The sequence below is a fragment of the Dunckerocampus dactyliophorus genome, chromosome 11 (assembly GCF_027744805.1).
Source record: "Dunckerocampus dactyliophorus isolate RoL2022-P2 chromosome 11, RoL_Ddac_1.1, whole genome shotgun sequence".
Classification (NCBI taxonomy): Eukaryota; Metazoa; Chordata; class Actinopteri; order Syngnathiformes; family Syngnathidae; genus Dunckerocampus; species Dunckerocampus dactyliophorus.
The window spans coordinates 4,699,961-4,727,460 of NC_072829.1; the positions used below are offsets into that span (position 1 = coordinate 4,699,961).

Consider the following 27,500-nt stretch of genomic DNA (forward strand, 5'->3'; position numbering starts at 1 on the left):
TCGTCTTTATGTGGAATTAGTCAGCTGATGCCACGCAATTTAAAAAAAAACCGCACACGCATGCTCCTTTTAAACAACTCCTCGCTCCGTGCGCCTCGCCTGTTATGGAGCCGCATTCGAAGAATACTGCCGCCCTGTTAAACTGCAAAACTAGGAGGGTGTATTTTTAGCTATTAAAATGTATATTTTCCTCCCCCCCAGCTCGGCAAGCTCCATTAACTTTTTACATGCGACGCTCCGAGCGCCGAGCATTTCCATCTTATACATTCCGTGTAATTTCCACACATGCTAGTAAATATCTCACAGACTCCTGCAGAATGGCAAATATACGACTTCGTCGTTCAAAAGAGCAAGACGAGGCCGGGTTTCAACTTTATTGGCACACTTTCCACCAGCAGACACGATCAGGTCGGGTTGTGACATTGTGAAAAGTTTACAAGCTTAAACCGGCCGACGTTCGCCCTTTTTGTTGCAGGATATTTTGACCCTCTGACAGCCAGCAGGGGACTCATATCGTGTTTTTTTTGTTTTGTTTTTTTTACCAGGGCGTCAACTGTGAAGGCACAGAATTGCCAATCAGTGCCCATTGGCTAATATGGTGGAGGACTGGGGGGTAACACTAACTACACCTTAATACTGGAAGATTGTCCTATCAAGTTATTTCAAAAATATATTCATTCATAAATCATTGCTTTTTTGTGGCTGAAAAAATCCGATTATTAGTCCAATAAAATGCAAATTCCAGCAAATTTGACATATTTTTGGCCTAAATTAAGAATTTTCAAGCATAAAAAATTCAAATGCATTATACTACAAATGTAAGGCATTGAGAAGACGCATCCAAACACGTTGTGATGATATGTAATATTCTACACTGGTCAGTAATAAGGTGTCAGTAATATTATATTGTTGCATGTTACAATAGCCACAACAGGAAGTCGCGCAGATGATAATGTGACTCTCCCAATGCTAACATGTGTGAGTCTATATTACGTCTTGACGTCTTATTTTCTTTGATTATGTCTACTATATTGGGTAATAGGAGTGTAAAGGTGACTGCAGGGGTGTTATTTCATGTCTAGAGGACTCTAATGATGTTAAAACCCGTATTTAGGAGGTCGTAAACCGGATTTCTATCCTCCAACTACAAAAATATTCCAGTAATCCCATTTTGAGGAAATACACTTCTCACGCTTGGGTCTGGAACCAATTAACCGTGATAAATGAGGGATTACTGTATTCTACACTGGCCACTAGGTGCCATTAATGTTACAGTAGCCACCACAGGAAGTGCTGTACAGTAAGAGAGAAGTTAAAAAAGGAACAAGGAACTCTCCCAATGCTAACATGTTTCAGTCTATATTCTGTCTTATATGGCTTATTTTCTCTAATAATGTCTACTACTGTATATTGGCTAATAGGAGTGTCAAGGTGACACTATGGGTTGCTTTTTCGTGTCTAGAGGGCGCTAGAGGGAACCCAAGCCAAATAGGCACTTCAAAGGAGACGCCCTCGCGTTCTTGAGTGGAGAGGGACGACTGTACAGTATATTTTGTCATTATTACATAGTACTCTTGTAGGGTACTGTATGACCCTTAGGGGCCGGGTCGTAGCAAGTACAATAGTATCTATTCGGAAATTTGGCTTTGCCTGCTCGAGAAAATGCTAACCCAAAGGTCATATAAGTTAGGGATCTCACAAGGCCAGGCACAGAGAATAGAAAGTTAGTTTATTCATTGGAGATCAGAGTTGGAGGAAGTAAGACAGTATTTACTAGCGGGAAACCCCAGATCCGAAGAACTATGAACCAGGATGCATGCCGTGGGAACCCAAGCCAAACGGGGAGGTCAAAGGTGACCCCCCATTTTGATCTGAGTGGGACAGGGACTATATCAGTTGGTCGATGCAAGAGGAGGGAGGGCACTAATTCCCTAAGTAGTTCTCCCTTCATGAGAGGGCTACTCAAGACTTTACATTTTCGCTTCAGTCGACCACACTGCGAAGTCAATCTAAGACGGTGAATCTGATATTGACAGAAACTTGGTGAGTCCGGGATCACCCTCATGCTGCCCCCTTGGGTTCCATAGTCTACCTTAAAAAGTGGAACAGAATCTAATGAACCGAATTCATGTTTTTTAGTGCATGTAAATATACTGACTGTCAAAACGTCCCAACAGCTTCTGTTAGCACGAAGCCATTTCATTGTCAAAACAAAGCTCACCAAGCATCTGTCAATTTCAGATTCACACGCTTTGATTTATTTTACACTGTCATTGACTTGAAGCAAAAGGATACAATTTCAGGCGGCCGTCGGGATAAGGGAGACGTCTCAACTTCTCATGGCTTCTTCCAAAGATGTCTGCCAACTTTCATCTTAGGCTAACCCTATCAAACATAACAGTGATGCAACAGTTGCAGAAATATAGTGGCAAAAAATCAATATATTCATTTTATCAAATGTATGTGTGTGCTAGCAAGGGTGTGTGAATTTAGCATGCTAATATACATTCATGGGAAAAAATGATTAGACCACCCTTGTTTCTTCAGTTTATGGATCCATTTTAATGGCTGGTACAACTAAAGGTACATTTGATTGGACAAATATAATGATGGTAACAAATATAGCTCGTAAGAGTTTCATTTAAGAGCTGATATCTAGCAACTTCCATGGTTTCCTTGATAAGAACCAAAATCACTTCAGTTCTTACATGAATAGCTACAGCATTGTACTGCCCAAAAGCTTAACTCTTATGAGCTATTTTTGTTGTCATTGTTGTATTTGTCCAACAAATGTAGCTTTAGTTGTGTCAGGCATTAAAATGAACAAGAAACTGAAGAAACAAGGGTGGTCTCATCATTTTTTGCATGACTGTATAATTATTTATCCTTTCCCTTCCTGTCAAGAAGCCCCACATGCGTGCAGAGCAACTGCTAGAAATGTATTTCCATTTGAATGTGGAGTGCAGGCCTTGTCAGTGCGCTGCATCTAACACAGTGAAGTGCAGCAGGGCCCGTTGAGACAAATAACATCTTAAGCAAAAGTAAAACTATTTTTAATGCATTAGCACGTCGCCACCGGAGCGCGTCAAGGCCTGACAGGCGCAATGAGCGTTTGAATCGTTTGGAAAACCGGCCGTGAAGGCTACAAAATATCAGCGAGAGGCGAAACAAGCCCGCAGTCATTTGTATTGATCAACAGCCGCTATCTGCTCGCACACGTATCCAATTACATGGTGTTCTGTCTGCACCGCAGGAAAGGAAATAAAAACGCTTACCCTTTTAATACAGTGAAGAAACGATTGCTGAGTTGAGCGCAGGAGGACAAACATTGTAGATTTAGGTCAGCACTGTGTGCATTTTCAAGAGGATATGCTATTATTTGTGTGTCAAGTTATAATGATTGAAGTTATGGACAACATTGCAACTCTTTTTTGAGGTAAATATCAAATTGAGTGTGAAGTATCCCATTGTAATTTGTTGCACACTTTGAACATAGTGTTTTTTAATGTCTATATAAAGGAAAGCACATGCAGACAAATTACTATAATGAAAAAGGAGAAAAGAAGGTTGGTATTGGTATCGGCCGATATACAATGTTTCAGTATCGTATTGGTATCCAGTGTTGAGCCATTTACCTTTAAAAAAGTAATTCATTATAATTTTCTTTCTTTTGTTTTTTTTTTTTTTTTATTTTTTATTTTATGACAATTTCACCTATATCTTGATTTGGTTCCTGTAATGATGATAGGACTTTTCTTAATAATCATTTGGTACTTGCAGTAGAGGAGTTCTGTTGTTGACGTAAATGAGCAAGAGAGCTAGAGAGGGGTCACGTGATTTCCCAGAAATCCACCCTGCGCTTTCGTGCTCTTTTGTGACACTTCCTGATTGCTGAGCGGGAAGAAAAAAGTTGCTGCTACTTTTCATTTGCTACATAACTCCATTTTATCACCACGAACAACAACACAACACACGCTACACCTGACAAACAGTCTCCTATTATGTTCAAATGAACCATATGGAGCTTTCTAACTCCAGTACAGTATAGCGGAGACGCTTACCAAGTGATAGGTGACGTCAGAGGTAGGCTGAATCCTCGTTGGCTCAGGTGAAGGTTTATATATTCTGGTCTCAAGTTCAGCGTCCATTTCAAGTTTGCTCGTCAAACTAGATTTTGTCATTTTGTCTTCCTCTGAGGGATTAAAACTAGTGACAGCTAATCATGAACTTGTTTTTATTCTTTCTCCTGGCTGTGCAAATACACAGCGTGGCGCCTGGTAAGTCCACTTTTCTTTACAAGTTTATAGACGTCATTCCAAAATCCTATTTATGCTACTTTATTCAAAATATGTTGACACCTTTTTGACACTGTCTGATGACTTGATATCATGACTGACGCTGTTTATTTTTGAAATGCTTTCGTTTTCATTTGTGCTCAACCGCTTCATTTGTTGCTCCAACATTTAATGAGTCAAAGTTGTTCACGTTGCGTCACTTTTACAATCTTTACTTACACGGAAATGCATCAACCTTATTATTTAAGATGATTTTTTCCACAAGAGTGTGAGTCTATTTTCAGGAGCATTTCCTGAAACTTTGGTTTCACTTTTAAATGGCAGTATAAAAAAATGTCACGGACACAATCAAGGTTTATTTAGACCAGGGGTCGGGAACCTTTTTGGCAAAGAGAGCCATGAAAGCCACATATTTTAAAATGTATTTCCGTGAGAGCCATATCATAAATATTTTTTAACACCGAATACAACCAAATGTGTGTATATTTAAGGAAGACCAACAACTTTAGAATATAATAAGTCTCTAAATGTATACTTTTTAATAACGTTGTTATATTGAAGCTAACCAATAATAAATAAATTACTTTATACCATTAATGCGACTTCTGGTGCTGCATGCGCCCTACTCCGTATCTTTCTTTCTTTTCCTCTTTCGTCAAAAGGGTTGTCTCTGCACAATTAGCTAGCTGACTATTTGATTAAAGGACGGACGACCCCAATAATAATCAAGTTTTGGTGTCTGACACGGAAAACATGGGAAGGACAGCTGACATCGTGCTAGAACATCAAACGGATGAATTAAAATGCATTAGAATGCATATTTTTTTCTTTAAAATGTCAGGAAAACAAATTAAAATAAACACATTTTACGGTGTTAAGAAATGTCTGAGAGCCAGATGCAGTCATCAAAAGAGCCACATCTGGCTCCCGAGCCGTAGGTTCCCTACCCCTGATTTAGACCATGTTAAAGTATTTACCAGCACCACGATATGTATACAAGTAGTTCAACATGTCCAAAAGGAGTAGGAATTAAAAAAGCTTATACTACTTAAAGACGATCTACTTGTACCGTTTCTTACTGGCTCATATTAATACATAGTTTGTATGTATGTATGTATGTACTTTATTTATCCCACAGCGGGGAAATTTACTTGTTACAGCAGCAAGACAAGTAAAGAGAACAGTGTAAAGAAAAGCATAGTGTCTACAACATGGTTCAGGTGGTGCAGGTGTTGTAGAGCCTGACAGCGGTCGGTATGAAGGACCTGCGGAACCTCTCCTTCTTACACCGTGGGTGTAACAGTCTGGTGCTGAAGGAGCTGCTCAGGGAAACAACAGTGTCATGTAGCGGGTGAGAGGTGTTGTCCATGATGGATGTCAGCTTAGCCAACATCCTTCTCTCCCCCACTTCCTCCACGGAGTCCAGAGGACCGTCCAGGACAGAGCTAGCTCGCCTGATCAGTCTATTTATCCTGCTCCTGTCCCTGTCCGTGCTGCCCCCTCTCCAGCAGCCCACAGCATAGAAGATGGCTGAGGCCACCACAGAGTCATAAAAGGTCCGTAAAAGAGTCCTGCACACACCAAAGGACCTCAGTCTCCTCAGCAGGTGAAGGCGACTCTGGCCCTTCTTGTAGAGGGCGTGGGTGTTGACGGACCAGTCCAGCTTGTTGTTAAGGTGAACACCCAGGAATTTGTAGCTGTCTACCAACTCTATGTCCGCTCCCTGGATGTTCACCGGTGTAAAGTGAGATGTTTTCCTCTGGAAGTTAATGATCATCTCCTTTGTCTTGCTGGTGTTGAGCTGCAGCTGGTTAAGCTCACTCCAGCTGACAAAGTCCCTGATGACCGTCCTCTATTCCAGATCATTCCCCTCCGAAACACAACCAACAATGGCTGTGTCGTCGGAGAACTTCTGGATGTGACACTGTGGGGAGTTGTGTGTGAAGTCCGAGGTGTAGAGGGTGAAGAGGAAAGGGGAGAGCACCGTACCCTGAGGGGCACCTGTGCTGCAGAGTACCATGTCAGACACACAGTGACGGAGCCTCACATACTGTGGTCTGTTGGTGAGGTAGTCTATAACCCATGCAGTCAGGTGTTGGTCTACTCCCACACTCTCCATCTTCACTCTGAGTAGTGACGGCTGGATGGTGTTAAAGGCACTGGAGAAGTCAAAAAACATGACCCTCACAGCGCTCCCGCTGTCCTCCAGGTGTAGCAGTGATCTGTGCAGCAGGTAGATCACTGCGTCGTCCACTCCGATCCGAGGCCGGTAAGCAAACTTGTTGCTTATTCTGCTCATTCCATAATTTAATTCCTCATACAGATATGCTAAAAGTTGTCAACATGCGTATAAAAGCTTAAGATCTTTTTCCTCCTTGAAAAAACACTGGTGGTGCCCAAGACGAGACTTAAGACCCGCTTTTATTCTTTTAACTCGGCGTGAATGTGTGGTCCTCTGTGGCTTTTATTCTTTTTTATTTTTATATTTTTTTTAGGTTTTAATTAGTTTTATTTGTTAGTTTTTATTTTATACCTACTTCTTGTATTTATTGCTTTCATTGTTTTTACTTCTTGTTTCAAATATTTTACTGTTCTAAGTGTCTTTTGTTTTTATTTGATCTTTTAGTTTTTACTGTAGTAATTTGTACTTTTACTTATTATTTATGGTTTTACTAGTCTCTGCAGCACTTTGGAAGCAGTGTTTATAAAATGTGCTGTAGAAATAAAGTGGATTGGATTGGATTGGAAAAAAATGCACATTTTTGGGGTAGGCCCTTACTCTTATCTTTGCATCATTTTGGCAACATCCACATGGCTTTCATTCAATCATTCAAGTTGTCGGATATTCAACCTTTTAAAAGGACTCTTCGTAAACTCAAGACACTTTCCATGTCTTAAACATTTCTCCCTCAATTGTGTTCATTTGTTAGACGTGGGCTGACTTATCTTGGCTCTGGAAGCCGTGATCTGGTCAAGTGTGGGCTGACGACAGCATTTGCTAATGTTAGCGCCGTGCTCACCGCATCGCGTTTTAGATGGTGATTATTGTGGAGGCTAAGTGCTTCCGTGATAAGCAAAGTCTTTGCCGCACGAAAACATAAAACATGCTTTTCTGACCGAGGAAAAGGCTTCTTGAGACGTCATCTGTACTTCTGTGTAGAAGGTGTCGGACGTTTCGCTCCTCATCCGAAGAGCTTCGTCAGCAAACTAATAAGTGCTGGTAGCTATTAGTTAGCTATTAGTTTGCTGACGAAGCTCTTCGGATGAGGAGCGAAACGTCCGACACCTTCTACACAGAAGTACAGATGACGTCTCAAGAAGCCTTTTCCTCGATGGACAACTCCTGTACGACTGAGAGCCTACACAGACGCATGCTTTTCTGACACTAACCATTTTTAAAATCTGGAAAACTACACCAAAAGTGCTCCTTTACTACTTTTACGACTCTGGTAGCAATAATGTGGTTTATGTCTTTGCCAGTTACAGTTGTAAAATGACATGAAAGTCAAGTTATTAGTGTCTGTTGTCTTCAAGTACTGTTAATATAAAATGTATCAAATGTCCATAAAAGACAAACTGTGTTATTGTCTCTTATTGACTCTTTACTGTGACGACTCTTCAAGTTTAAAAGAAGACACGATCATTTCACATATGAATTGTTGAACATGAAACAATCATAAAATGTTCTTTTTGTGTGTTTTTTTTTTCTTTCAGTGATTCATTCGGTGAAGTATTTCAGGACTACATCCTCTCAAGTTCCAAACTTCCCAGAGTTTGTGGAGGTTGGTTATGTTGATGAAGTTCAGATTTCTCACTATGACAGCAACAGCAGGAAATCAGAACCCAAACAGGCCTGGATGAACAAAATCACAGCAGAGGATCCACGGTACTGGCAGACAGAGACAGAGATCAATGTTGGTAATGAACAGATAAGCAAAGTCAACATTGAAAACATGAAGAAGCGCTTCAACCAAACTGGAGGTTTGTTATGTTGAACGTCCTACTGTTAAAATATATTTGATGTACTCGTACACATTTTATACTGTAGTATACACCCACATTACTGCACGGATACCTTCTCTGTCCATCCCATAATGACCTACCAAAAAGCACGACTGACACTTAGAAAGAGAGTTGTGTGCATGTGCGTGTGTGTGATGGTGATGAGGTTTCACTCTGCCTTGTGTCATTCTCGCAGGTGTTCACATTTACCAGAGGATGTCAGGCTGTGAATGGAATAATGAGACTGATGCGGTTGATGGTTGGGAGCAGTACAGTTATGATGGGGAAGACTTAATATCATTGGACATGAAGACATGGACTTGGACTGCAGCAAAACCACAAGCTGTTCCCACCAAACACAAGTGGGACCATGACAAAACTTGGATAGAACATAAGAAGTATTACTTCACTGAGCTTTGTCCTTCTTACTTGAAGAAGTACGTGAACAATGGGGCGAACGTCCTAATGAGAACAGGTAGAACCACAATGATGTACTTTCACCTTTGTAACCATGTTAGCACGCCCCCTGTATGAACATTACTAGCATTACAAGCTACACTCTGGCTCTGTAAACTTTTCTCTCTCTCCTTTTCTCTCCACCTTGACTCCTCTCGCACCTTCTGTCAGCGTTGTCCTCCGTTCACACGTCACGTCACTTCCTGTGCAGAGCTTCCGGAGGTGTATCTCCTCCAGAAGACGCCGTCCTCGCCGGTCAGCTGCTTCGCCACAGGTTTCTACCCCGACAGAGCGATCATGTTTTGGAGAAAAGACGGCGAGGAGATGTTTGGGAAAACATCAGGGGAGGTGTTCCGTGGATGGTGACGTGACGTGATGCTGTAATCTCGCGAGAGTGTGCGTGACGCGCGGAATACAGACAAGCGGAACATAGCGCTCGGAAAAAAAAAAGACAAAAATCAACTATTAAAACATCCGCAAAGTATCTCGACACAAAACCAGCAAATTAAACACCTTAGACGCCTAACCAACCCAAACTGGAAGATCTGGAGGAGTACATCGACGGGTGCTTCGAACGTGTAGTTATGGGAAAATCACCGAAGACACCAAACCCCAAACGGAGCCGTCCAGAAGACTCACCTGGAGGAATATCTCCGCCAGGCACTGACATCAAAGACATCCTTGAGTCCATCGACAAGAGGCTGATTTGCCTGGACGGCCGCCTCGCTCTCGTCGAGGTACTTCACAAAGAATTCCAGGCCATCCGTGAATCTCTGGAATTCAGCCAAAACCAGATCGTCTCCTTGGTTACGGAGAACGCCACCCTCCGCGAGTCGGTGAAGTCCCTCACCGACGGAGTTTCACAACTCGTCCAGGAAAACAAGACCATGAAGGAGACGATTCTAGACCTCCAGGCCCGGAGCATGAGGGACAATCTGGTCTTCGCGGGAATTCCCGAAAAATCTGAGGAGGACCCGGAAGAAGCGGTGAGGGCCTTCATGGCGCAACAACTCAAACTCCCAGCGGACGCCATCCAAAACATCACTTTTCACCGCGTTCACCGCTTGGGAGCCAAGAAGCCAGAGAACCGTAGGCCGAGACCCATCGTGGCGAAATTTGAACATTTCAAGCAGAAGGAACAGGTGAAGGGCCGAGGTCGGGAGCTGAAGGGGACGGACTTCAGCGTCAACGATCAATTCCCCCGAGAAATCCTCGACAGGCGCCGACGCCTATTCCCTGTTCGGAGGAAGTTCATCAACGAGGGATGCCGAGCTGTCATCACGGTGGATAAACTCTTCGTTAATGGACAACTTTACCGCGACCGGGAAGTAACACCGTGGCTGTATTGATATGGTAACTAATGATCTATCTCAAACAGGTAACTTTTCTTTCTATCTCGCAGCGCGCACACTTGTAGCGTTTACAATGTTACTGTCTGCTTCCACTTTACCCCTCCCCCCCGTTTTTTTTTCTCTCTCTATCCCACTGTATAAATGCACAGCCTTTCTTCTTTTTTTGTCCTTTTTTTTCTTCTTCTATTTCTTCCTCTTCTATTCCCCCCTCTGTCTCACGTTTTCTCCCCTCCTCATATTGTCACATATCCTCTTGTCTGCCAGCTGTCTCCTTCATCAGCATCTCCTCACAGTGACATCATACACCCTCAAAGTCCAATCCCAACCAAATTCAAGCTATTCACACAAATACACACACGTGCACGCATTCTTCTACACATACACATCATATTCCACTATTGATACGGATATCACAACTACTCACAAGCACGCTCATCTCACTTATGCATAAACCCACATCACGTCCTCACTTTAGTTGTCTTAGTTCATTCAGGATTACTATGTTACACTTTGCCTATGTACAAATTAAGCATACATTATGTACTGTATATACTCCCATTAATTTTACTTCCAGGTACACATACTTTGCATTTGATCTTGTTTACACACACATCACCAAAAGCTAGTGTAGGATGAACTCACTGCAGTTTGTCACTTGGAATGTCAGGGGAGTTGGGTCGATAGAAAAAAGACAAAAAATTTTTAATCATTTGAAGAACACCCAAGCAGACATTGTCTTATTACAAGAGACTCACATGTCCAAGTCAGCTGTCCATACACTTCACTCACCACAGTTCCCACACACATATTTAGCAAGTTACAACTCCAAACAGAGAGGGGTAGCTATTTTAATTAACAGGAGGGTGAATTTTACACTCCACAACACTATTACAGACACAGAAGGGAGATATATAATTATGAACATATCTGTTGATAATGTACATTTCTGCATTGCCAACATATATGGTCCGAATGTTGACGACCCCTCCTTCTTTCATGCCTTCTTTTCTTCTCTCTCTGCACATTTGGATACAAATATGATCTTGGGAGGGGACCTCAACTTAGTATTTAACCCAGAAGTGGACAGGTCTAGCCCAGCTGGGAGACATCGTGAGTCTCAATCAACATCGATACTGAAGAAATACATGAATGATTTTGGTCTTTGTGATGCTTGGCGCTCTTATCACCCTACTCACAGGGAATATACCTATTTCTCACCAGTGCACCACACCTACTCTCGTATTGACTACTTTTTGACAAGCAACTCAGTCATATCAGACATCTCAAACATTCACATACACCCTATCACCATTAGTGACCACGCCCCAGTCTCTCTTTTTCTCACTAACCAAACAATGAGCACTCCTACTAGATGCTGGAGATTAAATACATCATTACTAAAAGACTCAGACTTCCTAAAATACTTTGAAAGAGAGTGGACAATGTTTTTAGACTTCAATGACCAACCCGGTGTTTCGGCTAGTATTCTGTGGGAGGCAGCAAAAGCAGTAATGCGCGGAAAAACCATTTCATATTCATCATATAAGAAAAAGAAAGAGAGATTACTAGAATCAGAGTTGGAGAAAAAAATCCAACTCCTCGAAACCGCTCATGCTGACTCAAAGGATGAGCATATCCTAAGTAACCTAAGGAAACTGAAACTAGACTTAAAAGAAATTACTGACAAGAAAATTCAGTTCCAACTGCAGAGACTACGTTTGGAAAAGTTTGAGCATGGCAATAAACACGGAAAATACTTAGCTAACCAGCTAAAAGTCAATAAAGAAAAAAGCTCTATCTCCTCCATTAGAAACTCAGGAGGTCACATCACTCACCTCCCGGAAGAAATTAATTCTGTCTTTAGGAGCTTTTATAAAAATCTATATACACCTCAGATTAAACCATCTCTCCCAGATATCAAAACATTTCTCAACAACATAGAATTACCAAAATTAAATGACGAACAGGTGACCAACTTAGATGTACCCATTTCATTAATAGAACTCCATAACGCTCTACACCGGTTGCCGAATAATAAAGCACCAGGACCTGACTGTTTCCCTGCCGAGTTTTATAAAACATTCTGGCCATTACTATCTCCAATATTTCTTAGAATGGTTTTGGAAATTAAAGACAGTTCATGCTTGCCTCCAACCATGAACTCAGCTACAATCAGTCTCCTGCTGAAACCGGATAAGGACCCAACACTACCTTCCAGTTATCGTCCAATTTCACTGATTAATGCAGATCTTAAAATAATATGCAAAGCGTTAGCTATAAGGCTGGAAAAAGTTACCCCTCATATAATACACCCTGATCAATCAGGATTTATTAAGGGGAGAAACTCAACTAGCAATGTACGCCGTCTAATCAATCTGATTGATTACTCTATCATCCATAATTTAGAAACCACAATTGTCTCATTGGATGCTGAAAAAGCATTTGACAGAGTAAACTGGAAATTTCTCTTTGCAACACTACATAAATTTGGCTTTGGAGACTCATTCAGAACATGGATTAAAATACTATACAACACCCCGAAGGCCTCTGTTCGGACCAACAATCACATCTCTCCAGAATTTACTTTACAAAGAGGTACTAGGCAAGGGTGTCCACTCTCTCCCTCACTATTTGCTATCTTTATCGAACCTCTTGCAGCTGCAATTCGACAACATATAAATATTAAAGGGATCCACACCACAAATGTTCATCATAAGATAAGCCTTTATGCTGATGATGTATTACTCTTCCTGGATAATTCACATTCTTCACTTCACGAATCTATCTCACTCATTAACAATTATAGCACCTTCTCAGATTACTCCATTAACTGGTCTAAATCCACAGTACTGCCCATTAACTTTGGTTTCCAGAGCACCCCCTCTATACCACTGTGTTCAGGGAACATTAAGTATTTGGGTATTAACATTTCCTCCAACCTGTCAGACCTGATCCGCTTGAATTATACTCCACTATTGAAGTCAATAGAAGATGATCTTGCACGTTGGAGAACCTTGCCCATCTCACTTACAGGCAGAGTATCCACCGTGAAAATGATGATTTTACCCAAGGTTAATTATCTATTTTCCATGATCCCCACTAAACCATCTATAATTTGGTTCAAGTCATTAGACTCATATATAAATAAATTTCTTTGGAAAAATAAGCCAGCACGAATAAGTCTCAAAACATTACAAAAATCTAAAGAATATGGGGGCTTAGAACTCCCAAACTTCTCCAACTACTTCCTTGCAAACAGGTTACAGTATATCTTAAAATGGATCAACCCTAACCCATTGGATTATTTATGGCTAGACATAGAACAATCACTTAGCCACGAAATCCCAATTTGTAACCTGCCCTTCATTAGCCAAATCCTCCGAAAAAATAATTGTTTTAAAAGTATAAATATAAGCAACACTCTGACAGCTTGGTGGGAATTTTTAAAAATAACAAAATTCTCGCTCACTCCTTGCCAATACACTCCCGTTTGGAATAATCCTGACATCTTGCTTAAAAAGAAACCATTAAATTTCCCAACATGGCACGAAAAAGGAATAAGTTGTATGAAAAATATAATTATAGGAAACAACTTTATCTCATTTAACGACCTTGTTACACAGTATGGAATAAATCATAACAAATTTATTGAATACATACAAATTAAATCCATAATTAAAGCAAGTTTCAGGACCATATCATGGGAAAGCAATACCACTATTGACCAATTTTTAAAAATATCTGCCCCTAAAACATTATCTAAATTATATATTCTACTTTCAAAAAATGACAACACAATTGGAGTACCAATCTCCAAATGGAGCTCAGATTTATCTACAAGCTGTGACCCTGAATTCTGGAAGCAAATATGTCTTAATGCTTCCCGGTTAATCAATAATCCCAACCTACAGCTGATTCAGTTTAAAATCCTTCATAGAGTACACTATACAGGACATAGAATGTTTAGAATGGGCTTAACTGACTCTAACATCTGTACACACTGCTCAGACCATAGAATAGATGACTACTTACACTCCATGTGGACCTGTGCTCCCATTAAAATTTTTTGGCACGGAGTGTGTGAGTACCTATCTTTGGCACTTGGGTTCTCCATTCCTACCTCTCCTTTACTATGCCTGCTGGGCGATCTCTCCACAATTGATGTAGAAACAAATCAAACACAGCTTCTCATCACTGCATTAAGCATCGCCAAGAAAACCATTCTCATCAATTGGAAATCAAGGAAGAAACTGAACATAGCTCTTTACAAAAATCTTTTGTTAGATCATATAGCTATGGAGAGAATGTCTGCTGAATCTAAAGAACAAATGTCAGAATTTCAGTCTATATGGGCACCAATAATTAATTCCCTGACCTGACTCTCAGGGGGGTGAGGGCATCTGTCTCTGCCCCTGGGGGTCTCGTTCATCTGGCGTGGGGTGTGGTCCTGGTCGCTGGGTGGGCCTGGTACCTCGGGGGCGGGCGGTGGCGGGCTTGGTGTCCCGGGTCTTCTTTGCTGGGCTGCCTGCCTGGGGGGGCTGGTGGGTGGGGGTGGGGAGGGGTCCGGGTTGGGTGATGGGGCGGGGGCGGGGGCGGGGGGGTCGCCCAGGGGGCGGCGTTGGTTGGCCTCCGGGGTGGTGGGTGGATGGGGTGCTGCATCCTGCTGGTGCCGGGCGCCTACTGCTGCTGGGGGGGCCCGTGTGCGGCTGGTGGCGCTGGCTCTCCCTCGCCTCCTCTGCCTCTGGGGGTGGGGCGGGGACTGCCCTGGGCCCTCCTGCTCGGCTGCCGCGTGGGGCCGTCCGGTGTGGGGTGTGGGGGCCGGCCTCTCCCCCTGGTGGGGGCGCGGGTGCCTGAGCCCAGCTGCCCCCGCGGAGCCATCTCCCCTGGGTGGGAGGGTGGTTTGGGTTGCCCCTTTTTATTTATTTATTTTTATTTTATTTTTTTTAAAAATTATTTTATTTTATTTTATTTCGCTGATTTATGTGTGTGGTGTATGTGTGATAGGTGGGAGCTGCCTGTTATCCTCCGGCGCCTGTGGCTGTCCCCCGGGTGACGGGGGGCGCGGAGGTGGGGGTCGCGGATGTGCGGTTTGGGCTCGGGGTGGGGGGTGCGTGGTGCTGGGGTGGGGGGGATCCCTTGCTTTCTCCCCTCAGGGACGGGGCCGCTGTGGCTCGGTGGGTGGGGCGTGTGGGGGCCGTGGGCGGGTTGCGCGGTGGGGCGGGCGGCGTGGTGTCCATCTGCGTGGTGCTTTCCGGGATCGGCGGGAGGATGCTTGCTCCGGGGTGGGGCGGTCGGGGGGTGGCTTTGGCCGGGGGCTTGGGGGTCGGGCTGGCGGGGGGCTGGCGGGCGGTCCCTGCTGCCTGCTGGTGTCGGGCTGGTCCTTGCTTCCGGGCCGGCGGTTGTCTCCCTCCCTCCGGGGTTTCCCCCTTGGCGTGTTGGTGGATGGGCGGGGGGTGGGGCGGTGGCCGGTCTGTGGCGTGGCAGTGGGCGGGGCGGGCGGGGGCATCTGCTTGGGCGCCGGGCGGGGGCCGCTCCTCTCGCGGGCCCGGTCGTGCGGTGCTTGCTTCTCTGTCCCTCCCTGGCGCCTCTGGCCTGCGTGCTTCGTGGGTGCGGCCGTGCTCCGCTCTATGTGGGGTCCGGTGCTCTTGTGGTCGTCGTGGTGTTGCTCCCTTGCCGGCCGTGGTGGTATGCGGGGGGCGCGTGGGCGCGGCTCCCGCTGTCCTGGTGGCGGTCGGATCTGCCTTGGGGGCGTGTGGCTTGTCCGTGGTGTTTGGCGGTTTGGGGGTGGCGCTGTGAACGCTACCTCCGGTGGGGCTCCGGTGTTGGGGGGCACTGGGGGTATCGCCTCTGGGGGGTTGGGTGGGCCGGACTGGGCATCCTGGCGGGCCGGGTAGGGCCTGTGGTGTGTCCTGCGGCACGCCCGAGCCTGGGCTGTGGTGGGCGGCCGGTCGGTCATGTGTCCTTGGTCCCCCCCCTGCTCGGTTTGGGCGGCGTTGGGGTGTGGGGCCCCCGTCCTTCCTGTGCCACTGCACCACCTCACATATATATAGGACATTGGGGGGTGGCCTACGGTCGGGTGTGATTGGGGAGGGGAGCTGCCTTGCGGGGCTCCTTTGCTCCTGCTGTGCCACTGACCTGTTGCCCCCCAATTTTAATCGCAGAGTAGACACTTAGGGTTTGGGGGGGCTGGCCAGGTGAGGGGCCCTCCGAGCGGCAGCTGTCCCCCGATTTTAATTGCATCATTAGCTATCATCCACATACACTCCATATACATGCACACAGATACACCATCCTCTTTTATTTTATTTTATTTATTTATTTATTTTTTTTAATTGCATCATAGACACTATCACACCTTATCACATACACGGGTGGGGCGGGCTGGATTGGGGTGCCTCGTGCACCTCGGCGTCTGCCCGCCAGGGTCGGCGGTGTGGCCGGGGGCCTGGCCGTCGCGGTGGCTCGCCCGGGGCGGCCTGGCCTGTGGGGTGCCCTTGTCTGGTTCGCCTGCCCTTCCCTGGGGTGGCCCTCTGGGGCCTGTTGATGCCGGGGCTTGCGCCGGGGGGGGCGGCTTGCGGTGCCCCCCCTGGACTGACACGTGCCGCGGGCGCCTCTGCGCTCTTGGGGCGGGTTCGGCGGTCTCCGGGGGGCGGTGCTGGTGCTTCGGGTGGCCCGTGTGCTGTCGCGGCGGCCGGTGGTTGCTGCGCTGTGGCGGCTGCTGGGGCGCCGGGCCAGCTGGTGGGTTGGGGCTTGGTCATGCTTGCGGGTACTGTGGGCCTGGGTGGCGGGGTGGGGGTGGGGGGGCGGGTGCCCTGGGGCCGGGCTCGCTGGGGGGGGTCGTGCTCTGCCGGGCGCTTGGGCGTCTGTCGCCGTTGCGCTTTGTGCGCTGCCGGGCCGCTGTCTGTGTCCTCGCCTCCCCCGGTCTGTCTGTGGGCTTGTCGGGGGTGGGGCTCCGGTGCGCGGGTGGTGCGCTGTCGGCTCTGGTGGCATGTGGCTGGTCTGGCTTCTGGTGGTATGTGGGGGCCGTCGGCTGGTCGGCTGCTGGTCTCGCCTTCTCGGCGCTGGTGCTTGGCCTCCCTGCGGCTTGGGGTGTGGTGCTCCCGCTCTCTCTTCGGGGTTTGCTGGCCCGCGGGTCTCGGTTGGCGCTGTGTGGTGGTTCGCCTGGCTGCTCGCCCGTTTTCCCGCCTGCCTGCTCGGTTTCCCGCTCTCCTCCTCGCTGACTCCCCTGTCTGCCTCGCTGGCGGCGTCCTACCGCTGGGGGGGTGTGGCCGGGTGTCTTCCTGCTCCCCGGCGGTCTGCGCTCTCCGCCCCTGGGTTCTGAATCGTATGTCTGGGACCCCGGGGTCCCCGGCTCCGCTGCTCCTTGGGTTACCAACGGGGGATAGGGTGGGGCTTCCGGGTGTCGGGCAGTCGACCACTGTGTGTGTGTGTGTGTGTGTGTGTGTGTGTGTGTGTGTGTGTGTGTGTGCGCGCTTGAGTAAGTAAGAGTGTGTATGAGCGTGCGCATAGGGGTGTGTTTGTGCGTAGGAGTGTTTATGTGCGTGTGTGTGGGTGCGTAGGAGTGTGTATGTGCGTGCGTGTGTGTATTTTTATTTATTTATTTATTTTAGTTATTTATTTGGGGGGGGGGGGGGGGGGGGGGGGGGCATACAGGGGTTTGCTCCGTGGGGTCAGGTGCTGGGCGATACATCTCTGCCGCCCGTGCCTCCGCCGGGTGGGTGGAGGGTGTGCCTCCTGCATCCCTTGGCGGGGCGGCCCTGTGTCGGGGGTCGGGCGGGGGTTGGCCCGGGGCGGGCCGGGCTCCGCTCCCTGGGGGTGGGGGGTGGCGGTGGGGGGGAATTGGCGCTTCCGGCGCGGGCGGGCTTCTTTCCGGCTGTGGAGGCGTCTCTGGGCCTGCCGGTTTGTGGCCCCCGGTACCCGTCTGCCTTTGTGGGGTGTGATCTCTCGCTGGTCTCGGGGGTTGGCAGTCCTCCGGCCCGCTGGCGCCCTGTCCTTGGCTGGGATTACCTCTCTTCGGCCCCTTACTGGTCTTCCCGGGGGGGGGGGGGCTCTCTGGGCTGGCTCTTGGGGCACTGTTCTTTGTGCTGCCTGCCCCTATGGGCCTGGTGGCCTTCTGGCGGCCGGGGCCCGGCCTTGCTATTTGGGGCGGGGCTCTCTGGGAGGTGGAAGGCGGCCCCTTTCCTTTCATGCACTCTCAGTGACAATCACACGCCCACACATTCCTGCACCTTTATATATATATGAAGTCTTCCTTACATACAGAGATACCTGTACATATGCACACTCACAGTACATACGTACTTCCCCACATTACTCACTGAGTTATCCAGGGTGTTATTATGTTGTTGGTTTTATTACAGCGACGGTGATTTCAGCAGTATGACTATATATATATATGTGTGTATGTGCGGTATATATGTGTATATATATATATATATATATATATACGTATATATGTATTTATGTATGTGTATGTATGTATATATGTGTGTATATGTATTTTTTTTTTTTTTACAATGATGTGCATTACAGTAACTTTGATTCTATTCACTATCATGGATAATCATTTCATTACTACAGTTATGTGTGACTGTTTCAATGCGGTATTATCATGGTGATCACTATCATAATTCATCATTTCATGACTGCTATTGTGTGCGACTGTTTCAATGCAGTATTGTCATTGTGATCACTGTCATAGGTCATCATTTCATGACTGCTATTATGTCTGATTGTCATTGACAGCTTTGTCATTGTGGTTGTTGATATTGATTTGTCCTTTATCCTTGTTCGTCTTTATAGTTGTCACGGACATTTATTTGCTGATGTCGTTCGGTATGTTTCTGTTGTTCTGTCACAATTGTTGTTGTTGCTGCTGTTGTCCTTGTCTCTTGTCTCTCTTTTTTTTGTTTTTGTCCCCTCTCGCCCCCCCCCCCCCCGTTTCCTTTTCTCTTCTTCTCTGTCCCCTCCTGCTCCGGTCCGGGCGCTCCAAATTTGCTTTATAACAAGCATCAAGGTCGAATAAATTTTGTATGACAGGGGAAGTGTATATCACACTTCTCTCTGGCAGAGTAAATCTGTTGAGCACTTGACGGCATTTAGGTATACAATTCTATCTGCTTTAAAGGCTGGACAGGACAGGGGGAAAAAAAAAAAAAAAAAAAAAAAAAAAAAAGAAGTATTACTTCACTGAGCTTTGTCCTTCTTACTTGAAGAAGTACGTGAACAATGGGGCGAACGTCCTAATGAGAACAGGTAGAACCACATGATGTACTTTCACCTTTGTAACCATGTTAGCACGCCCCCTGTATGAACATTACTAGCATTACAAGCTACACTCTGGCTCTGTAAACTTTTCTCTCTCTCCTTTTCTCTCCACCTTGACTCCTCTCGCACCTTCTGTCAGCGTTGTCCTCCGTTCACACGTCACGTCACTTCCTGTGCAGAGCTTCCGGAGGTGTATCTCCTCCAGAAGACGCCGTCCTCGCCGGTCAGCTGCTTCGCCACAGGTTTCTACCCCGACGGAGCGATCATGTTTTGGAGAAAAGACGGCGAGGAGCTCCACGAGGACGTCGAGCACGGAGAGCTCCTCCCCAACCACGATGGAACCTTCCAGATGGCGGTGGACCTGAAAGTGGAGGTGGCGGCCGATGTGGAGGGCAAGTACGAATGTGTGTTTCAGCTGGCTGGCGTCAAGGAGGACACGGTCACCAAGCTGGAGAGAAAACGCATCCTGAGCAATGCAAGCCTTGAAGGTGAGAAAGGTTGAAGTTGACGATGCAGCATGAACATAATAACACCACTCTACAATAATAACATACAGTCATGTTGTTTCTTCACTTTCTTGTTCATTTTAATGCCTGATACAACTAAAGGTACCTTAGTTTGGACAAATGTAACAACGGCAACAAAAATAACTCAAAAGAGTTACATTTTTGGCAGTACAATGCTATAGCTATCCATGTAAGAACTTCAGTGAGTTTGGTTATCAAGAAAACCATGGAAGTTGCGAGATATCAGCTCTTTCATGAAACTCTCATAAACTATATTTGTTACTGTCATTATATTTGTCCAATCAAATGTACCTTTAGTTGTACCAGCCATTAAAATGGATCCATAAACTGAAGAAACAAGGGTGGTCACATCATTTTTTCCCATGAATGTATATTAGCATGCTAAATTCACACACCCTTGCTAGCACACACATACATTTTTCCATGTGTGTAGATGATGCCAAATTCAACAATAGGAGCAATCATTTCATTCATTTATCATCACCAATACGTTATTGCATCATTTATATCCAGACTGACTGTACCATGTGCGATTCAGTCCAAATTTGGACTCCGGTATTTATATATTTATTCTCAATGTCTTTGCTTTACTTATTATAGCTTATCTCTTTTCTATTTATTAACCACATGGTGTTCCTTCATGTAACTTATTGTCAAACAAGTAAAGCATACCCTACCATACCAACAGACAACTCCAGCTTAGCCATCACTGTCACGCTGGCGCTCCTCGCTGTGGCGGCCATCCTGGCAGCCATCATCTTCCTCGTCTGGCGTTGTAAAGACAGACCAGGTGAGGGACACAAACGTTTCGTCTTTGCAGTCTGCCGTTTGTGAGATGTGAATTTCACTGAGTTTGTCTTTCATTTCAGCCAAATACGATCCAGCTTGTAAGTAAAACATCTTCTTCTCTTTGAGCCGCAATAAACACAGCAGTGGTGAAGCATCACCCAAACACCTTACCCCCTTCCCGAGATAGAAACACTACACAACTTTCATGCTAGCTTTATTTTAACCGAGAGAGAGTGAAAATAAAAGTGCTTTCCTCCACAGGTGTAATTTGACACGCCAGTATAAAGTGTCACATAAGCCAACTTTTGAAATGAGGCATCATGATAAGGATCAGCCGTGTTCACGTTCATGTTTGCTGACTCACTAAGAAGGCATCCTAGTCAGGAAGTAGAAGAGCAGTATTCTGCTTCTTCATGCTTTTGATCCAAGTCACAATAAATGTTGGAGTCGCACCTCCAAAGATGTGATACGAGTGAAGATGCACATTCTGGGATGAATGCACACAGTCACCAGCTCACGCTGACTTTTGTGGTCCGACAGCTGGTGACGGTGATTTCAAGCTCTCGGAGAACCTGAAGGCTGGAATCTGAGTGAGACACAGCAGCGGGCACAAAGCGAGTTAGCTCACACGGACACCTCCAGATGTTCTTGCGGCTTTGTGTGAAGATGATGTTCATCTACCATCTCCCCTTGGATTCATGTGCTTCTGTTGCTGCTGTCATCTTCTTCCTCCAGGATGGTTTGTGCACTGGAACGCAGAGCGATGTCTCCATCCCTGAGGGACGTCATCACTGTTGAATCACACATTGAGATGTCATTTCCTCATGTTATATACTGTCTTCTTTTGGTGTTTATGGCTTAGAAAACACGTTCTATCAAATATTTTTGCCGGATTTGTGGATGATATTTTGTCAGTCAATCAGGTTGGTCTTTGTGTCCATGTCTATGGTCTATGTCATCATTTGGGACTCGTGTCATCACATTCACAAGGATTTCTTCTTTCTTTTTGAAACCGATAGATAGCTGCTTATGGGTGAATACCACATTGTGTCACATGTCTCCTGGCCTTTCAATACGTTTTGTTCCAAGGTGTTTACGCTTCAAACTGATTTTTGCGGGGTAACGAGAGGCACAGTTGAAGACAAATACATTTTCTTTGTTTATTTGCATTATTGTGTACTTGTCATGGATTAACAAGCCTTTAAGGTAAAAGCCGTAGCAGGTGATTGGATTTGCAATGCTACTTTTAAATGACCGTAAGTCTCCAACTATCAAAATAATTGCAGTGGTTTCTGAGACTAGAGAGACTGGTGAGGCAGGTTAGGGAAGATGAGGCTTTGACAAAAGCAGAGTGGGGGTTTGTTTACAGAGCAGTGCAAGCCAGTGTGACGGAGAGGGACAGAAAAGAAGGCTTTCTATGACAAAGTGCTGCAAAAGTTATATTTTATCAGACTTTTGGGGTTTTTTTACCATTAGGTTTTGGATGTTGCTGTGTTGTCGTGTTTTTGCTCAATGAAAAATGCCGAGGAGGTGGTCTGGAAAGTAACCAAGGGAGAACGATCACATACTTTTGATATTCAATGTTTAATCATTCTTGGTTTATATTACAAATCCTTTGTTCATATACACTCTGGGTGTCTTATCAGTAAATACCTTTCAAATTAAATTCTGTTTTTGGGGATGGTCTTTGTACACATTATAACAGTTTCAGCATGCAGTCATGCAAAAGAGATCTTTTAAAGTAGCTCTGAAAAAAGGGACACACGCACATACAGCAGATTGTAGGACACTTTAACAGCTAAAATAAGACTAAAAATTCCAGGTGGACAGTTGCAGTTGCAGTAGTAGGTGTGGTGGATGTGACCCGTGAGTTAAAAAGCTTGCTCTAGAATGTTCTGCCACTTTTTAAACAGGTTGGTTTCTTTGCAATATTGACTGATTTGAAGCTGCTGTAGCAAGACCAAACAGGATGGGACGCATGACGATTCCAGAAGCTACCTGATGAGTGTGCATTATCAGTGTCCCCCCACGTCTTGTTTTGTGCTACCAAGCATACGTTACCTGGGACGCACGTTTTGACAAAGGGAAAATGACTACATTTTTAAAAAAGAGAAGCTTTGTGCACTCGGTAGCACTGCTAACGTGTACTGACCTCTAATTCTCTGCTGGGTTACGTGAATGTTAGTTGGAGTGAGACGTGGTTCAGGGCCGGAGTCAGCGGGCCACACTGGTCCCTGCTAGCTGTAGAATAGCTAACAAGTGACACTTAATTGGGGCTAAAATGCAGAAGAAGCTGATAAAAACGTGGCTTCCAGCGCCGTCACGTTCAACGGAAGACTCTGGTTTTTGTTAAACACAGCAAATTACCAAATAAAAAAAAGCTTCACAGTAACAACCATGACCAACAAAAGGCACCGACTCCAGCTTTTGAGGAACTATTTGTTAGGGGGTCATACTGCGCCTAAATCTGAATTTACGATGAAAGAATTTACTTATGTTCAATATTTAAAAAATATTTTTTTATTTTTATATTTAAAAGTATGAAACACGATGAAAGCCTATCTGAGGTTCCTCAACATGTTTTATTATGTCTAAAATTGTGGTGTTCTGTGTGCTGCGTTGCTGCCCTCTGCTGTGCTCTCGTTGCAGTACACCATTTACACCACCCTGAGGAGCTGAGTGGCAACACCTGTGGATGATTGGCAGCAGGACTATATCTGTCTCAAGCATTCTACACCTGCTGCCAGATCGTTGCCAGTCCTCCACGATTCAGGCTCTTGTGATCTCATTAACTGTTGCCTATACTAGCTACCTGCTATTTTGTTCCCTGCCCGGCTTACTCCGGCAGCGTAAGGACATTGCTCGTTTTCTCCTGCGTGATTTGTTCAGCAGTGTTTTGTGTTTCCTGGCTCTACCCCTTTTGGTAGCTCCTTTATTTCTCGTCGTTTTCCCGTGTGCCATCCGGGTCACCTTTTGTTGTACACCCCTTTTGTTGTACCCTTTTTCTTGTGTTGTACTTTTTCCCTTCCTGGTTTGGAATTAAACTCTTCTCCAAACCCCCAACGTTGACTCCCGCGTCTTGGGATCCACCCGCGGCACGCACCGTTCCCTAACAGAACGATCTGGCCATAGCATGGATCCCGCGGAGTTCGGCCATTTCCGCTCTGCCCTCTCGCACCAGGGAGCCCTCGTGGGCGAACACTCTCGCTCCTTGAGCGAGATAATGGAAGCGCTCGCCGCCATGTCCACTAACCTCCAGACGTTGGACCAACGTATGGAGCAAGTGCTCGCAGCCAGCGGCGCTGGAAGTGCTAACCCTGCCCACGGCGCAAACTCAGCCAGCGAGGTCCAGCCTGAACGCTCCCCTCCCGCCTCATGCACAGAGCCAAGCATTCCACCTCCTCCACGCTTTACCAGTAACGAGGCCTCGTGTGAACAGTTCGTTCATCAGTGCTCATTAGTATTCGACCAGCAGCCCCACACATACGGCTCAGACCTCTCCAAGGTGGCCTTCATGATGAGCTTGCTGGTTGACAAAGCAGCGGCGTGGGCTATCGCACTGAGTAAGTCCAACCCAGCGATACGCTCCTCTCTACCTCTATTTGTGGCCGAGTTGCGGAGAGTTTTTGAGCACCCCGTAGGGGACCGCGAGGCTGGGAGCCGCCTCTTGGACCTTCGACAGCGGAACCAATCTGTGGCGGCGTTCTCTGTTGAGTTCCGCGTCCTAGCGGCGGAGAGTGGGTTCAACGATGCTGCCCTCCGCGCGGTATTCCGCAAAGCGCTGCAGGTCCGGGTCATGGATGAGATCGCGGTCCGAGATGATACCACCACCCTCGACCAGCTGATCGAGCTCGCGATCCGCCTGGATGAACGCCTCAGGGAACGGGACCGCGCCCACCGGGAACGAGCTAACCTCAGAGGAGCCACTGCACCTGGACTACGCCAAACTCGGACCCCGCTCCACGAGGGACGCACCCAGGGCTCCACGGACTCGGGCCGGGATGCGTCTTACGCCGATGAGCCAATGCAACTTGGGGGACGGCGCCTCTCTGCGGCGGAACGCTCCCGCCGGCGGCGTCTGCACCTCTGCCTCTACTGCGCCGGGTCGGACCACCAACTGTCTAAATGTCCAGACAGGCCCAAACGACGACCCGGCTCGCCATCGGGGTCGGAAAGCCCCAAGCGACCGATATCACTGCAGGATCGACCCGCTGGGGGGGATCGATCCAAGACTTCTTCCTGTGAGTATGCGGGCGGGAGCTCGTCCAATAAGACGTCGCTCTCGACCCAGCGACGTATTCAATCGGCTGGAGTCATCATAGGGCTGGGGGGACGAGTTTCTGTGGTCGCACTCATAGATTCTGGAGCCGACGATAACTTTTTGGACGCTGAGTTCGTTAAGAAGCATGGATTAGCCACTATTAGATTGCCTCACCCTAAGGAAGTGCACTCTTTAGATGGCAAATTATTAGCCATAACCACCCATCAGACCGAATCATTAGCGTTACAACTTTCCGGCAACCACCACGAGACTGTTAGGTTTTACGTCATTCCCTCACAATCAGCCCCGGTAGTCTTCGGTCTGCCCTGGTTACGCCTCCATAACTCTACGTTTAACTGGAAGTCGGGTAGATTGGTTATCTGGGGGGGGGGGATTGCTATGCTCGCTGCTTGCGCTCTGCTGTGCCCAAGGGCCCTCCGCCCAAAGGACACACCGAGAGGATAAACCTGTCGGGGGTTCCCCGCGTCTACCACGATCTCGCTGCCGTTTTTAGCAAGAATGCCACACTTAGCCTGCCTCCTCACCGGCCATATGATTGCGCCATAAAATTGCTCCCTGACGCGCCGCTCCCCAGCGCAAAATTATACAATATATCCAGACCGGAGCAGGAGGCACTCCGCGATTATATTTCGTCATCCCTCGCAGCAGGTCTCATTCGACCTTCGTCTTCTCCGCTGGGCTCTGGGTTCTTTTTTGTGTCCAAGAAGGACGGCTCTCTCCGCCCATGCATAGATTACCGGGGCTTAAATGAGATAACGGTTAAAAATAAATATCCGCTTCCCCTTATGGACTCCGCGTTTTCCTCCTTACATTCGGCCAGTATTTTTACTAAACTGGACCTACGTAGCGCATACCACTTGGTACGCATCCGAGAGGGAGACGAGTGGAAGACGGCCTTTAACACACCCATGGGGCATTATGAATACCTGGTTATGCCGTTCGGACTGACTAACGCCCCAGCGGTGTTCCAATCTCTCATAAACGACGTGCTGCGCGATATGATTGGTCAATATTGTTTCGTATATCTGGATGATATATAAATTTTTTCTAACTCTTTGCAGGAACACGTTCAACACGTGAGACAAGTCCTCCAGCGGCTCTTGGAGAATAAACTTTTTGTTAAATCTGAAAAGTGCGAGTTCCACTCCGCCTCGGTTACCTTTCTAGGCTACATAGTGGAGAAAGGCAAGCTGCGAGCCGACCCCGCCAAGGTTCAGGCGGTGGTCGATTGGCCTCCTCCCACATCAAGAAAGCACTTGCAGAGGTTCCTAGGCTTTGCCAATTTTTACCGCAGGTTCATTCGGGATTTCAGCATTAAAGCGGAACCTCTGACAAGGCTGACATCTGCTAAGTGTCCTTTTATTTGGACGCCGGAGGCGGAGAGGGCTTTCAGTAGACTCAAAAAACTGTTCACGACAGCACCAGTACTTACACATCCTAATCCGTCACTACAGTTTTTAGTAGAGGTGGACGCGTCTGATACAGGGGTGGGCGCTGTCCTCTCCCAGAGGTCCCCGGTCGACCAGAGGCTGCACCCATGTGCATTCTTCTCACGTCGCCTCACACCTCCTGAGAGGAATTACGACGTGGGGAATCGGGAGCTGCTGGCCATCGTGCTTGCCTTGCGGGAGTGGAGACATTGGCTGGAGGGTGCTACCTAACCATTCCTAGTCATCACGGATCACAAAAACCTCTCATACATTCGTTCTGCTCAAAGATTGAACTCTCGCCAAGCGCGCTGGTCCCTATTTCTTACCCGTTTTGAATTTTCTATCACCTACAGACCCGGTTCACGTAGCACCAAACCCGACGCCCTGTCCCGGATCCACAGCGCCACGGAGGAGAACAAGGATCCGGAGGCCATCGTGCCTGAGGCCAAGGTGCTGGGGGCGGTCCGGTGGGAGGTGGAAAAGCGAGTGACTATGGCCCTGAAGGACACTGACATCCCGGAGGCTTGCCCCAGGGACAGACTGTATGTTCCTCCCAACCTCAGATCAGAGGTCCTGCAGTGGGCTCACTCGGCCAAGGTCTCGTGCCACCCGGGCGTTCGACGCACCCTGTTCCTGGTGTCGCAGCGCTTCTGGTGGCCCTCCATGACGACAAACACCAAGGAATTTGTGGCGGACTGCTCTGTCTGCGCCCGGAACAAGTCTTCACACCGTCCTCCCGCAGGGTTACTCCACCCTCTTCCGGTTCCACCCAGGCCCTGGTCCCACATCGCCTTAGACTTCGTCACTGGACTACCTTCTTCTCGTGGTAACACGGTAATACTGAACGTTGTAGATCGTTTTTCTAAAATGACTCATTTTATTGCACTACAGAAGCTACCCTCTGCACTGGATACCGCACGCCTACTCATCAGACACATTTTCCACATCCATGGAATCCCTATGGACATTGTATCGGACCGGGGACCCCAATTCACATCCCAAGTGTGGAGAGCCTTTTGCCAGGCCTTGGGCGCCAAGGTCAGCCTCTCGTCGGGATATCATCCACAATCTAACGGCCAGACAGAGCGGGCCAACCAAGA

At 47.0% G+C, this 27,500-nt stretch overlaps 1 protein-coding gene and 1 pseudogene across 1 annotated transcript; both read left to right on the forward strand.

Moving 5' to 3' along the window:
• The first annotated feature begins 4,110 nt into the window (after nt 1–4,110).
• On the forward strand, nt 4,111–23,751 carry LOC129189645 (major histocompatibility complex class I-related gene protein-like). The gene is made up of 7 exons (XM_054791541.1): nt 4,111–4,277; nt 8,010–8,276; nt 8,494–8,772; nt 19,552–19,860; nt 20,588–20,689; nt 20,769–20,786; nt 21,229–23,751. Exons 1-7 carry the CDS (start codon nt 4,223–4,225, stop codon nt 21,276–21,278), a joined length of 1,080 nt encoding a protein of 359 aa, XP_054647516.1. The 5' UTR covers nt 4,111–4,222; the 3' UTR covers nt 21,279–23,751.
• A 70-nt stretch (nt 23,752–23,821) lies between these two features.
• Nucleotides 23,822–26,631, forward strand: LOC129190300 (uncharacterized; annotated as a pseudogene).
• Nucleotides 26,632–27,500: the final 869 nt, after the last annotated feature.

Coding starts and splice junctions, on each gene's coding strand:
- LOC129189645 (XM_054791541.1), top strand. CDS start 4,223: ATGAACTTGTTTTTATTCTTTCTCCTGGCTGTGCAAATACACAGCGTG. Junction 4,278..8,009: donor AATACACAGCGTGGCGCCTG/GTAAGTCCACTT, acceptor TTTTTCTTTCAG/TGATTCATTCGGTGAAGTAT. Junction 19,861..20,587: donor GAGCAATGCAAGCCTTGAAG/GTGAGAAAGGTT, acceptor CCATACCAACAG/ACAACTCCAGCTTAGCCATC.